The sequence below is a fragment of the Corapipo altera genome, unplaced genomic scaffold (genome assembly GCF_003945725.1).
Source record: "Corapipo altera isolate COAL_440 unplaced genomic scaffold, ASM394572v1 23b, whole genome shotgun sequence".
Lineage (NCBI taxonomy): Eukaryota > Metazoa > Chordata > Aves > Passeriformes > Pipridae > Corapipo > Corapipo altera.
Genome location: NW_020884885.1, coordinates 16,418,547 through 16,431,309, shown reverse-complemented (window position 1 = coordinate 16,431,309; position 12,763 = coordinate 16,418,547). Strand labels below are relative to the sequence as shown.

At 38.9% G+C, this 12,763-nt stretch overlaps 1 protein-coding gene across 5 annotated transcripts in view; it reads left to right on the top strand.

Moving 5' to 3' along the window:
- Positions 1–12,763, top strand: part of CHID1 (chitinase domain containing 1) — a 105,230-nt gene that overhangs the window by 17,041 nt on the left and 75,426 nt on the right. For all 5 annotated transcript variants that reach the window (XM_027642479.1, XM_027642480.1, XM_027642481.1 and 2 more), the window contains one exon: positions 5,320–5,412. In XM_027642479.1, the coding sequence (XP_027498280.1) occupies positions 5,320–5,412 (93 nt within the window). The remainder of the gene's footprint in view (positions 1–5,319; positions 5,413–12,763) is intronic.

The window sequence follows — 12,763 nt, the reverse complement described above, 5'->3', positions numbered from 1 at the left end:
TGTAACACATAAATCCTATGACCAGTCTCCTTAAGAACCTGTGATCACTGAGAATTTTTAAAATGAGGTAAGTTTAGACACTCCTCTGTCAGCCCTTTGCATGTTTCTAGAAAACCTTTATTTTTTTGGATACTCACTTCAGCTTTATAAATGAGTGAAAATTATTCCTTCAAGGCCTGAGGAATTATCTAAAAAGGGCCTTCAGTTTCCTATTTATTCTAGCTGGCATTAGAGGTAAGGTGAAATGTTGCTAAGAAGTTATGTTGCTAGCATCCACTAAGACATGAAATTCTGTGGTTTCAGTCTCACTATGAATCTTCTGTTTTATGTCTTCTTAATCAGAACTAACTTAATTTGGTTTGGGTTTTTTTCAAGAACAAAAAATTTTCCAATTATTCTGATTTGGTCTTAGGAATTGTTCTGTAGTGCGCGACAGACTAATGTCTTAAATTATATCAATCTTTTGTGCTGCTTTCTTTTACGTATTCATTTAAATGTTGATTTTACCAACAGTATCAATTTTTATAAGAGAATTATATGCCTAAATATAGCTGCCTGGTTTCATGTGAGATACCCTAATCAGCCTGCTCTCTGGCTGTTCATGCAGGGTCCTCGATGCCTGGAGTCTTACACAACAACCCTGTATGCATGCTTTTTATACTTTCAGATGTATAAAATGGCATTGGATTCTTCTATTTAGGTTCTTAGATTTAGAAATACCCACTGTCTATCTGAAGAACCTAAATTGTCTTGATATATGTGTGTGAACCTGTTTTGGGGTCTTTATACTGACCGGTTTGGGTTCCTGTAGGCATCTAATACAGATACTTTGAAGTACCCTCTATAGCACTGGTGCCTACTTCTTCTCTGTGATTTCTGGGTCTAGAACTATTAATATACAAATCATCTCACATCAAGTTTAATGTGAGATGAAGGATTGCATCTAACTGATGCTGCTTCCTGTCATGCCAACAGTCGTTGCACAGTGAAAAAGTATTCAGCTACCTGCCTCTTACTCTAACATATAGGAGATTGGTTTCCTAATAAAAATCTAAATGAACCAAGATATCCTATGCAGATACCTCAATTCCAATGTGTTTTGCTGCTTCTTATAGTTTAAACCTGCTTTTTAGTTAAATAACTGTCTTGTTTTCTAAAACTTTCTTGCCTGATTTTCCAATAAAATATTCCAAGTTATTCATCCTGTGGCATTTAAGTTTAGAAATGTACATGGCAGAAATATTGAGAGGCCTGTGTAAGCAAAGGCTCTCCTGCTTATTTAGTTAATAACTGGACCAGGACCATGCCTAACTTGCTAATCTAATTGTGGGTTTGATGGGTGGTTTTTTTTTCTCCAGACCCAGGTTGTGAAAAAGGCATGAATGTACTCATCAGAATCTCACAGCCTACATAAAAATGCACACAATATTCTGATCAGTCCAGCTTTAGTTGACAGATGGCACTGCCATCACACGGAATCAATCTGAAAAACGTGATTTTTTGTCACCACATGCTGCAGGCACTTGGTATCATGCAGAAGATGACCTTCAGACATCTTATTAACGTTGGTAGGAATATAAGGGGAAAAAGCTCTTCTGGCAATTGTATCCTTCATGTTAGTCCCTGAAAAGTTAATCTATTAATCAAAGATTTACCATAATTCACTCCAGTTTCTTGGTATTAACTAGGCAATGAAATGGCAGGAAAGGGCATTTTCTTCTTCGACTAGACAGTTTTATTTTGTCCAATTTTCTTGACAAGGCATAAATTTTAGGGAGTACTGACTACCAGCTTGTGCAAAAAGTTGACTGAAATTGGAAAGTTGCAGAGTTCTGAAGGACCATGTAACTGAAGGGAAGGATATAACAGCCTTACATGTCTTCTGCAAAGCTTTTCAAATGCATCTACAGCCCATTCTTGTGCACTGAAGCAAACTGTACTACAAGATGTCCAAAACACGATAGACCAGCAATTCTCAAAAAAGTGATTTCTGTAAAAATAAGCTTCCCATGAGCTTTGGGTGATGAAAATTCAGAGATCTGCATACTCTATAAGGGACAAGGTACTTTGAAATCATGAACACTTGGAAAATTGACCTACCAAATGGTAGTGATAAGAGAAGGCCTGAAATAGTAGGAATGAAGTAGACCTTAATTAGCTCAAGATAGAAACTTAAAGCTGCCAATATTTTAGTACCTGCTTTGAAGTTAAACTTGGCTATGGTGAAGTCTCCAGTAAATATTTAATGAAGCTTTTTTAGGAAGATTGATTCTATTCCTACTTTCCTGTACCTCATTAGAATGTTTAAAATGTCAGTAGCTTTTCTTTCAAAGTTACCAATGGTAACATTGGAGAACACTATGTTTAAGTCACTGGAAAGCACTGTTGGGACACAGTAAAGTTTTAATTTATAGCACAGTAAATGAACATTCTTCTATTGCTCTTTGGGGGAGAAGGGAAGCCTGTACATTTTATTTACGTAACTTGTCTTGGCCGACACGTGGAAGTGAGCCTAAATTAAGTCTTTAACTATTAATCCTACCTGATTTGCTAAAAAGGTTTCAGGGCCCAGAGACATGGCTTGACAGGGTAGTGAGTGGATATTAATCTGGGTTTCTTGAGCAAAAATCTAAAGTTGTCCAGCTACCCCTTTTCTTCTTGCTCTCCACAAGTTCAAGGTAATTATTTTTTAGCCAGATCGATACTGCTTGAACTTAGTGGTGGGAGGAGAGGAAGTGGCTGTTTCAGTGTAGTCTGTCTTAGAGTCCCGAGTGCACCAACAATCCAAACTACACTCCTGCCTTTTTATCAGGCCACAAATCTCTGTCCTGTGTTTACAGTTACAGGTTATGGTTCTACACTGTATGTTTTTCCACTTTCGAAATATGACTGCTTTTGTGTAGTAACTGTTCTCGTGGGTATGTCACAGCCTTTGTGGATCAGTTTTTCCTCTGCTGGTCAACCACCAGTGTCTGACATTGCTGAGGAAGGCTGAAACCTTGAAATTAATATTCCTTTGAATTTCTGTTTTTCTTTGCATTTGGTTCAAAATAATCCCAACTGCTTTTCTTCTTATGCTTCAAAGCATTGCTATCTGGAATGCAAAATTTTAGGAGCTGAGGCAGATATGTGAAGATGCAGAATGGGAGTGAGGGTATTAGCCTTGTTTCTGAATGGAAAAGAAAAATACATTATCTTGTTCTCTACCTATGCTAGGTTCTTTTGTCCTATTCTGCCCTTCCTCTTATCCTCTCATCTTCTAAATAATTAAGGTCAGCAAATGTTTTGCATGGTGTAGAGTTCTCTAAGTTCCTACAGCTAACAAAGGCAGCCAGGCAGAGAAGAGAGATCCCTGCTGATGAACACTGTAGAATAATCTCAGTGCCAGAGGAACTGATTCTTTGGTCAAATTTATCTTATATTTAACACCTCTGACATCTAATAAAGGTTGCACTCCTACTGTAGATTGGGCATAATTAGTTAAAAAGGTCACTAAGCCATGAGACTCAAATCAGCGGGAAAGCTTGCTTGGCTAGTTTTACTACTGATTATAGTTTTTGATAACATTGTGTCATGTGGGAATTGTGATGCATGTGTTGGTGTCCATAAACGTCTGTTTAGTTTAGTGTTGTAATTTTTTAATGTGTTCCTGTGGAAAAGGATTCTTGTATGCTGTAATTGTTTTGTCTGAATAGTGACACTCTTAATGTGGAATGCATGTGATAAAGTAACAGGAGGGAAAGCTGTTACTTTCCCAGAGAAAGAATGGTAGAAGTGCATTTTGCAGACAGACCAAAAGCTGATTCCTGTAATCTCATGTCTTCCCCTAGAAGAGAAATATAGGTAGCAGTGTGACAGTTTATTGTTAAGGGCTGTTCAGCACAGGCAGCTCTCAAATTGTAAACACAAAATACTGCTGGTATTGGGAAAGGGATAAAACTTGCTTTGTTTGTTCACCAGCATTTTGAGAGTAATGGCTTTTATAGGCCTTAAGAAGTTTTCATCAGGCATCAAACCATTTCAGGGAAAATTAAAATACTGAGTTACCTTTGGATAGTGTCTACAATTGTGCAAGTTAAGCATAATTACTGTGACAGATGATTATACTGGAAGAGCAATGATTTCAGAAGAATATCTCTAGGGTGATACTACCTTGAAAGGCACGACAATACCAAGATGTTTTTCATGAAAGTTCAGATCTTATTCAGTTTAAGTGGAGCAAAAAGCTTGGTTGAATTACTTTTGTGTATTCTGCCTTTCCTGCTTAAGCTCTTTTAGTCTCCTGAAATGGCTCATGAAGTTGTTCTCTATTCTGTTCAGGTTTAAGCATAGTTCTAAACAGATCTAGAGTTCTGTACTGATATCATCTGTCTGACTGTTTGTGAATCCCTCCAGCCAGTGAGTAAATACGAAAGTTTACTTTGTTCTGAAAAATCAAATTACTTAAGAAAGACACTCAAAAGGGCCATATTTGTAGTGCAAATTTAAGGTAATACTGGATTTTTCTTAAGATAACAATAAACCTTTTTTTTATTTCTGCAGTCTGTCTCTGAAGGGTTTTCTATTAACATCACCCTTCAAATAAGGAGTGCTAAAAACAGTTTGCATAAGAATTTTTAGGTTTATTTTCCTATTGAAATGTCTAGAATATGGATATGAAAATCAACTTTTGTGGAAATCTTTATTTAACTGATGCATATGAAAGGTGATACTTCCAGATACAACATGGTCAGACATGCATTTTGTAGATATACAGTAATGTATTGAAAAACAGAAAGAAAATTTATACAGTAAAAAAATGTTTCTAAACGCAGACCTCAGAAATATCCCCTGAAGATTGCATGTTTTGCTGTGAAAGCATCTTTGAAAATTCTCAGGCCTCATGTGTAGTAACAACTTGAATTTATTCAACAGCTGTTTCTTCAGAGCAGTGTTTGGTTCTTGTATTGATCTAATTCTTTTACTGAATATTACCTTAAGAGATTACATGCTCTGATAAGGTGTGCTGGTTTGTTTTACATGCTAACAATGCATAGTTAGATTAAAGTAAAACTAGGAAAAAATTTAGCCCCAAGGTGATCACCAGTTCCAAGAAAACTAAGACTGTCTCAAGCAGTTTGATGTTCTTAGTCCTTGAAGGCAGTAGACCTCTGATTAGTCTTCCTAATTGTTGTTTTTTCTGCTATAGTCATTTGCAACAAATTGTGTTTGGCTCTCTTGCCAGTGAATCTTTTCAATTATTTCTACTGTTACTTGCTCTTGGCAATATATAGCACCAGTTTTCCTACCTTTCAGTCTAACAATGTATTTGTATTTCAGGGAGTTGATTCACTTGCTCATTCACCTTTCTGAAGCTCTGCATGAAGCACAACTTAAACTCATACTGGTCATCCCTCCTGCAGTTGCAGCAGGGTGAGTATTGGTAGGTTCCAAATGATAAACACTAAGTTCAAAGCTGTGTTTATAGCTATACAGTTTAAATGAATAAGAAATTATTTGGGTTTGATTGGTAGTTCTCTCTCCATGCATGTTGCACTGAATAGTCTTGGTAACTATGTGAATTCATGCATACCATTCATGCAGCTTTGGATGTGATAGGGGAACCAACAAGGAGAGGTACTGTGCTGGACCTTGTTCTCACCCACACTCCAGGTGGGGTCTCATGAGAGCAGAGTAGAGGGGCAGAATCACCTCCCTCAACCTGCTGGCCACACTTCTCTTGATGTAGCCCAGGACATGGTTGGATTTCTGGGCTGCAAGTGCACAGTTGACCACCAATTGCACAGTTGGCAAAACAAGATTATTTTTTTCCTTTAAGCGGTTCAGCAACTTTATGCCTGCACATGAAATATCAGTAATACAAGTCAAACTTAAATAGAGAAGCACTGTTAGGTATTTTTTTCAAATGAAACTTGGTAGACAGCTAAAGAAAAAGAATATAACAATTTCTTATTTTTCTCACCTTGGGCTGTATAGCAGTACAGATAGGCTTACAGCCAATACAGATTATGACAGTTTAACAGCACAGTTTCAGGACAGCATTGTACAGCCTCCTAAATTTCTTGTAGGCTGTCACATCTTTCAGTGTACATTAATTTTCAAGGTGCCAAAAAAGCTGAGAAAATTGAATGCCTGAGCAGTCTGGTAAATGTCGCTTCTGTGACTGGACTGTTCTCTGTAATGGTCTCGAGTTATTGTTGAGTTTTGTGGGGAGGTCCTATAGCACATGGGGGAAATGAAGCATTTCTCCCTACAGCTATCTGTGCAGACTCAAATGCATCTTGCTGAAGAGATTCAGGGACACTGTAGTAGGTGACTAAAAAGTTATCTGTGTGCTGAGATCAGTTAGTACCTGCACTACAGCTATGATATCACCTCTTCTGTAGGTTAGCAATGTAAACCAATTACTGAATGTAAGTGCTTCCTACCATTTTAAGACTGTAAGGCTAGAATAGTAACTGTGTGTAATTTTGTTCAATAACTGCATGGAATCTGACTGCAGTTTTATTTTCTGTAAAACTATGTGCTTGGGGACGTTTTTTGTTTCTTTATATTTTTCTCTGTTGCATGGTATAACCGATTTATAGCCTTAAAATGAAGTAGCTAGTTTGATGCAAAAGTCACTTTGCTTCTGTGGACGGCTGACCACCAAATTTTGATAGGCAGAGAGTTCAATGTGTTGAAAACTATGGGAAAAGAAACCAAAATTAGTTCCATGTACATTGATAAAGTAGAAAATTCTGTAAAATAATACTTGTGCAAACCCTTTTCTTTAGGGGGTGAAGGCCTAGTTGCATTTTGAGGAGTTTCCTTCCTATCCCTCAAGCACTTCTGCTTTTACCTTGGTTCTGGATCATTAATCTTCTCATTTCTTGCAGTTTTCTCTGGAAAACTGTGGGCTGGTATGCCTTTTCGTTGCGTGGATTTTCAGTGGTGCTAACAAATACTTTGGCTTTCTTGCGATTTGGTTAAGTCAAAAATAGTGAGAAACTACTATGTCTTCTCTCCTGTCTGTCATTTATTCCAGTCTTTCATGCTGCCCTCTGATCTACATTTAATCTCAATTGATAGTTACTTTTTAAGTAATTTTCTGTTGCATTAATTGTAGTCTGTTACAGATAAAGCAAAGGAGAACACTTTAAAACATTTTTCTAAAATGCTTTATCAGTCACTACATCACACAGATGCTTTTTAAAATGCTAATGCTCTGGTAGAATTTAAGTAATTGCTGTAAACAGTGTTCACATTTGAAGAGCATTTGTTCTTATGGTGTTAGGGAGAAAATGGAGAAGAGTGAAAAGCTCAATATTCCTGTTCATAGTGATGCCCATTGACATTACCAAGTTCAGTCTTGTAGCTGGAGGAACCTAAATCTGTTTTGTTTAATAAAGTCCCTCTATGGTCTATATTGTTTTCTAAATCCCTAAACAAGAGTTGAAGTCACTATAGGACCTCTGGATTCTTAAACAAGTTTTGCCTGGACCAGAATTTGCATTGTTATGGCAACTGTATCTTTCAGGACTATTTCTCTGTTGAACACCACACTGAGATTTGGATCTTCTGTTGTCATTGCTGCCTCCTGCTGTCCTGCATGTCAAGACAATAGTGAGGTCACAGTTCTGAAACATTTCTGAACTGGGCTTTAGGGATGCCCTATTACAGCTTGGAAGAGCTGTCTATCTAAAGTGCAAGTTTTAACCTGAAATGAGTTTTATATGCCTGTCCCTAAATGGCCTGTTTGTAGAGGAGTATTGAAGTGTTTCTGGTTTTCAGCTATGGGAAATAACAGCTGTAGTTTGTATGAAAGAAAGTCTTATTCCTCTAAACCAATTATATTGTTTCTTTATGTATTCCCAAAGTTTGTAGGATTTATCTGTAAACTTTTATTGCCCAGGAGAATACATTAGTGACATTCTTTTCAATCAATAATCTTACATAAGCCACCTCTCTGTGTCTTCCATGTGTGTGTTGTTATTGCAATAACTACAAAAAACACTGTAACTTCTTGAGTAAATAGGTTGTTGAAAATATATTCAGAAGTTACAGAAACATCCTAAAACATTCACTATGTCCATGCATACTTTAAAGCTTAAAGTACATTGGGTTTAATGATGTCAAATATCAGAATCCTGACATTTTCTTTCTGCCTTACTTGACTTTTTAAATAGCATCTGTACTGAAGATTTTTGATTTATAGGATACAGGGCTTGAACTGAAAAGTGCTTCCTATTGTATATTGAATATCTTGAAACTCACTTTGGGTTTTTACACTGTTACACATGGTTGAAAGTGTGTTTTAATGCATTTTATATTCTTTATTTGTTGGAGTCACTGTAGACTGTTAATCAAAAATACAGCAAAAGATATGGAAATAAGTACCATCAAGAATCGAATAGTATATTAGAGTTCAGCAGCTGGCAATAGACTGATAAAGGAGACATGAGCTGTATGTGGAATACCCTAACCAACTGAGATGCTAGGGGCTGAAACATTGTTCCTTTTGTGTTCTACCCTGATTAAAATTTAAAGAGAGAGCATAGTCAAATGTAAGCAGTTTATTTAGGAATTTGTAATTTAGGCTCCTTTGATATGCATTAAGATCAAAGCAGTCTGTCAGCAAATGCTATCTGAAAGGAGACACTTTTAAGAGCTAAAAATACTAGTTTGCTTAGGGAAAAGCAGTTTGGAAAATGCAGCATTGCATGTGAGATTGAGTGTGTGATGCAGGAAGGAAACATGTTGGGTCCTCTGTTTAACTTCTCAAAATCAACTTTTTCAAACAAAACCCAAGTGAAGACTGATCCTCCAGCTGGAGCTTGCTTTGGTAACTAAAGCTTCTGGTGACGCCTTTGATTTTTGGTTTACTTGTGAAATGTCCTGGGCTAAAAGAAAACTTCATTCCCTTTTTTTTTTTTTTTTAATCCAGACATTTTAGAGCTTTTCACAGCATTAACCAGAGGCAGTTGTGCTGGCATAATCAAGAGTTGGGAGTGTGTGTGGAGAGTGATTAGGAGGCAGGAATCTCTCCAGCAAGTTTTACTGTCACAGAGAATGCATGTAGAGCTCCCATGGTGGCAGAGATTGAGATAGTATTTCCATCCACCTGATGTCCAGGAATTGCATGATTTTCCTGCAAACATAAGTGATCTACAAGAGAGAGGAACAGCAGGAACTATGCTCTGCAAAGTGTGTGTGTGTTATACTGTAACTCTTCCTTGGGATTGGAGACTTGGAGTTGCGAATGTCTGAAGAGAGGTGCTAGGATTGCAGTGGTGTGTAAGTGGTTGCTAGAGCAGATGGGTTGCTGAAGACTTCCAACCTGTCTTTCAACAGATTGTCTCAAAATGTTAGAATTTTACTGCTTTTAACATGCATGGGTATTGATGCATGTATAAACTATGAGTATCATTTCTAAAAGGGCAATGGTTAGCCAGGCATTTTCTGCCCATTGGTGATGTTAAGTAACTCCATTTGTCCTACTAATCCTGGGTTTGATTAAATTCCTGCCTTAAATATATGCACTTCAGTGATTTATTGAGCTGCAGAAATTATACTGGTGAAAGCTGTGTGGATGTTTTTATACTGATTTCACAAGTCTCTTTCCAAATAGGATAGCTGTGCTTGAATGAACTGTCTTTATGCCTAAATATGCATATGCATGTATATGTTGGGGAAAAAAAATAAATATGTCAAATGGACCTTGAAGTTTGGTTCCACCTGTTCTCTTAAATCACAGGGATTGAGTTGGTTATTTTGTTTCTCTTTGCTTACATTCTTTATGATATTAGGGATGCATTTTCAAAGGCAAAAAGTGAGACTTTGAATTTGTATGGTAACTCTTTTCAGTCTGCAAGTAAGTTGAATTTCATCTGACTAGATTATTGCATATTTTTTCCAGGTTCAGTAACCATTTTATCCATTGTGGTTCCCACTTACTGTGAATAAAACAATGAGTGAAGGAAATTAAGATTATTTATATAAACTATCACCAGAAAGAGCATCAGTAATACTCCTGTTTCTTGTTGCTCTGAGAAAGAGCAAAGGCAGACAAAATGCTCTTGAGAGCTGTTGGTAGGATGTTGTTTTCACGGGGATTTTCAATGTATCTGTGGATGCATAACCATGGCCTTTCTGGCCATTTATAGTTTATTACAGTCTTTGGACATATGATATCAATATGTTAAGGCTCATTTTGGTGTACACTGTCATTAAAAGCTGTTACTTTTGCTAAACACCGTGTTAAATAACTCTGTATTTACAGACAGGTTGTTAGTAGTCACTTTCCTTAGGTTTTTATTGTTCCCTGAAGTATAATCCTTTGCACAAAGTAACAATAAAAATGACATTGGTTGTACCACTTCATAATATAATACTGTGCAAAACTTACATTTTGATGGTTAGGATATTCACCAGGCAGTTTGTCCTGTGTGATGGATATCCTTTTAAAACACCTGTCTTCAGGTTACAAGACAGTAGCCACTTCTTGAACAACAAGAGGATTCTTTATCTCTTGGTGTTGTATGGAATCTGTAAATGAGAAAAACTAAAATCTGAAGTAAATAAGTAAACTCAGTTGCTGAGTTTAGAGGCTGCAATGTCAATGTGATCTGTGGTGGAGCACTCTAGTGTGGTGCCCAGGGAGCTTTCTTGAACTGGAAAAACCTCAAGGAACTTGGAGAGAAGGTGAATAGGTTAAGGAGTAACCAGGAGTTCAAGAGAGAAACAGATTGCGGGAATCAGACCCTACCTTCCCTGGGAGAGGCCTGTTAGGCAAACAGGGCACGTGACACAGAAGATTCCCTGTCATCTGTCCACCTGACTGAACATGGTGACTAAAGAGATAGGGGGCAATGGCAGCAAGTTCCTGCCTGGTGCAGCAGTTGGGTCTCCTCTGTGACTACCACACCCTCTCAGATGCCCTGGGATAAGAGGTAGGAGGCTCTGCAAGTGGAACTGAGCAACGATGAGGATGATGGTTCATCTATGTTGGAAGAGTTGCCAAGACTAAGTTGGCCTATGCCCTGCATCAAAACCTCTTCCAATAAAGAAAAAAAGATGAGTTATTGTCATAGGAGACCCTTTGATGAGACCCACTTCTTAGGGAAGTCTTCTGCCACCCTGGGGCCTGAGTCGAAGATGTGGCCCTTGGATTATTATTCATTATTGATTTTTCATGTAGGCAGCAATGAAGTTATAATAAGTCCAGGGCAATCAAAAGAGAATTAAGGGCCTTGAGATGACTGGCTAAATGATCAGTAGCACAGTGAGTGTTCTCCTGTATTCTTCCTGGAGTCTGGAAGACGGGGAGCAGAATGAAGCCTCCATAATCCAAGAGGAAATGGTTAGTGACCCGCTACACCACTTAAGATGTGCACAAACTTATGAGACCAGATGGGATCCACTGACAAGTGGATTCCCACGAGTGAATACCCACAAGTATGTGGGAGCTGGTGGAAGTGCTCACCAAGCTACTTTCAATCGTTTACCAGCAGCCCTGGCTCTCCATGGAGGTTTCAGTTGACTGGAGGTTAGCCAATGTGATGCCCATCTACAAGAAGTGCCAGAAGAAGGATCTGGGGAACTACAGGCCTGTCAGTCTGACCTCCCCAACTGGGGAAGGTCGTGAAGCAGATCATTCTGAGTGCCATCACACAGCACGTACAGGACAACCAGAGTATCAGGCCCAGTCAGCGTGAGTTTAGGAAAAATGCTTAACTAGCCTGATCTTCTATGGCAAGATGATCCCCTTAGTGAGCAGGGGAGATGTGGATGTTGTTTACCTGGACTTTATTAAAGCCTTTGACATGAGTCATTTTGCACAGATTTCTCCTGGAGAAACTGGCTGCTCTTGGCTTGGGCAGGTGCACTCTTCACTGAATAAGAAAACTGGCTGGAGAGCCAGGCCCAGAGAGAGGTGGTGAATGGAGTTAAACCCAACTGGTGGCTGATCGCAAGTGCTATTCCCCAGGGCTCAATGTTGGGGCCAGTTCTGTTTATTATCTTTATCAATGATCTGGATGAGGGGATCAAGGGCACCCTCTGTAAGTTTGTAGGCAACACAAAGTTGGACAGGAATGTTGATCTGCTGGAGGGCAGGAAGGCTCTGCAGAGGGATCTGGACAGGCTGAATCACTGGGCTGAGGCCAAGGGTATGAGGTTCAACAAGGCCCTAGTGCCTGGTCCTGCACTTAGGTTATAACAACCCCATGGAGTGCTGCAAGGTTGGGGGTGAGTGGCTGGAAATCTGCTCAATGGAAAAGGACCTGGGTGCTGGTAAACAGCCAGCTGAACATAAGCCAGCCAGGTACCTAGGTGGCCAAGACCAGTGACATCCTGGCTTGTATCAGAAATAGTGTGGCCAACAGAACTAGGGATGGGATCATCACTCTGTGCTCGGCACTGATGAGGCCACACCTCAAATCCTATGTTTAGTTCTGGGCTCCTCACTGCAAGAGAGACATGGAGATGCTGGAGCATTTCCAGAGAAGGGCAGTGGAACTGTTGAAGGGTCTATAGAGTAAGTCACATGAGAAGTGGCTGAGGAAGCTTGGATTGTTCAGCCTGGAGGAAAAGGAGGCTCACAGGGGAGACCTTACCACTCTCTACAACTACTTGAAAGGAGTTTGTAGTGAGGTCTTTTTTCCCAAGTAACAAATAATACAATGAGAGGAAATGGCCTCAAGTTGCACCAGGGGAAGTTTAGGATTGGATATTAAGAAAAATTTCTTCACGAAAAGGGTTGGATGAGTCTGCCTAGGCCAGT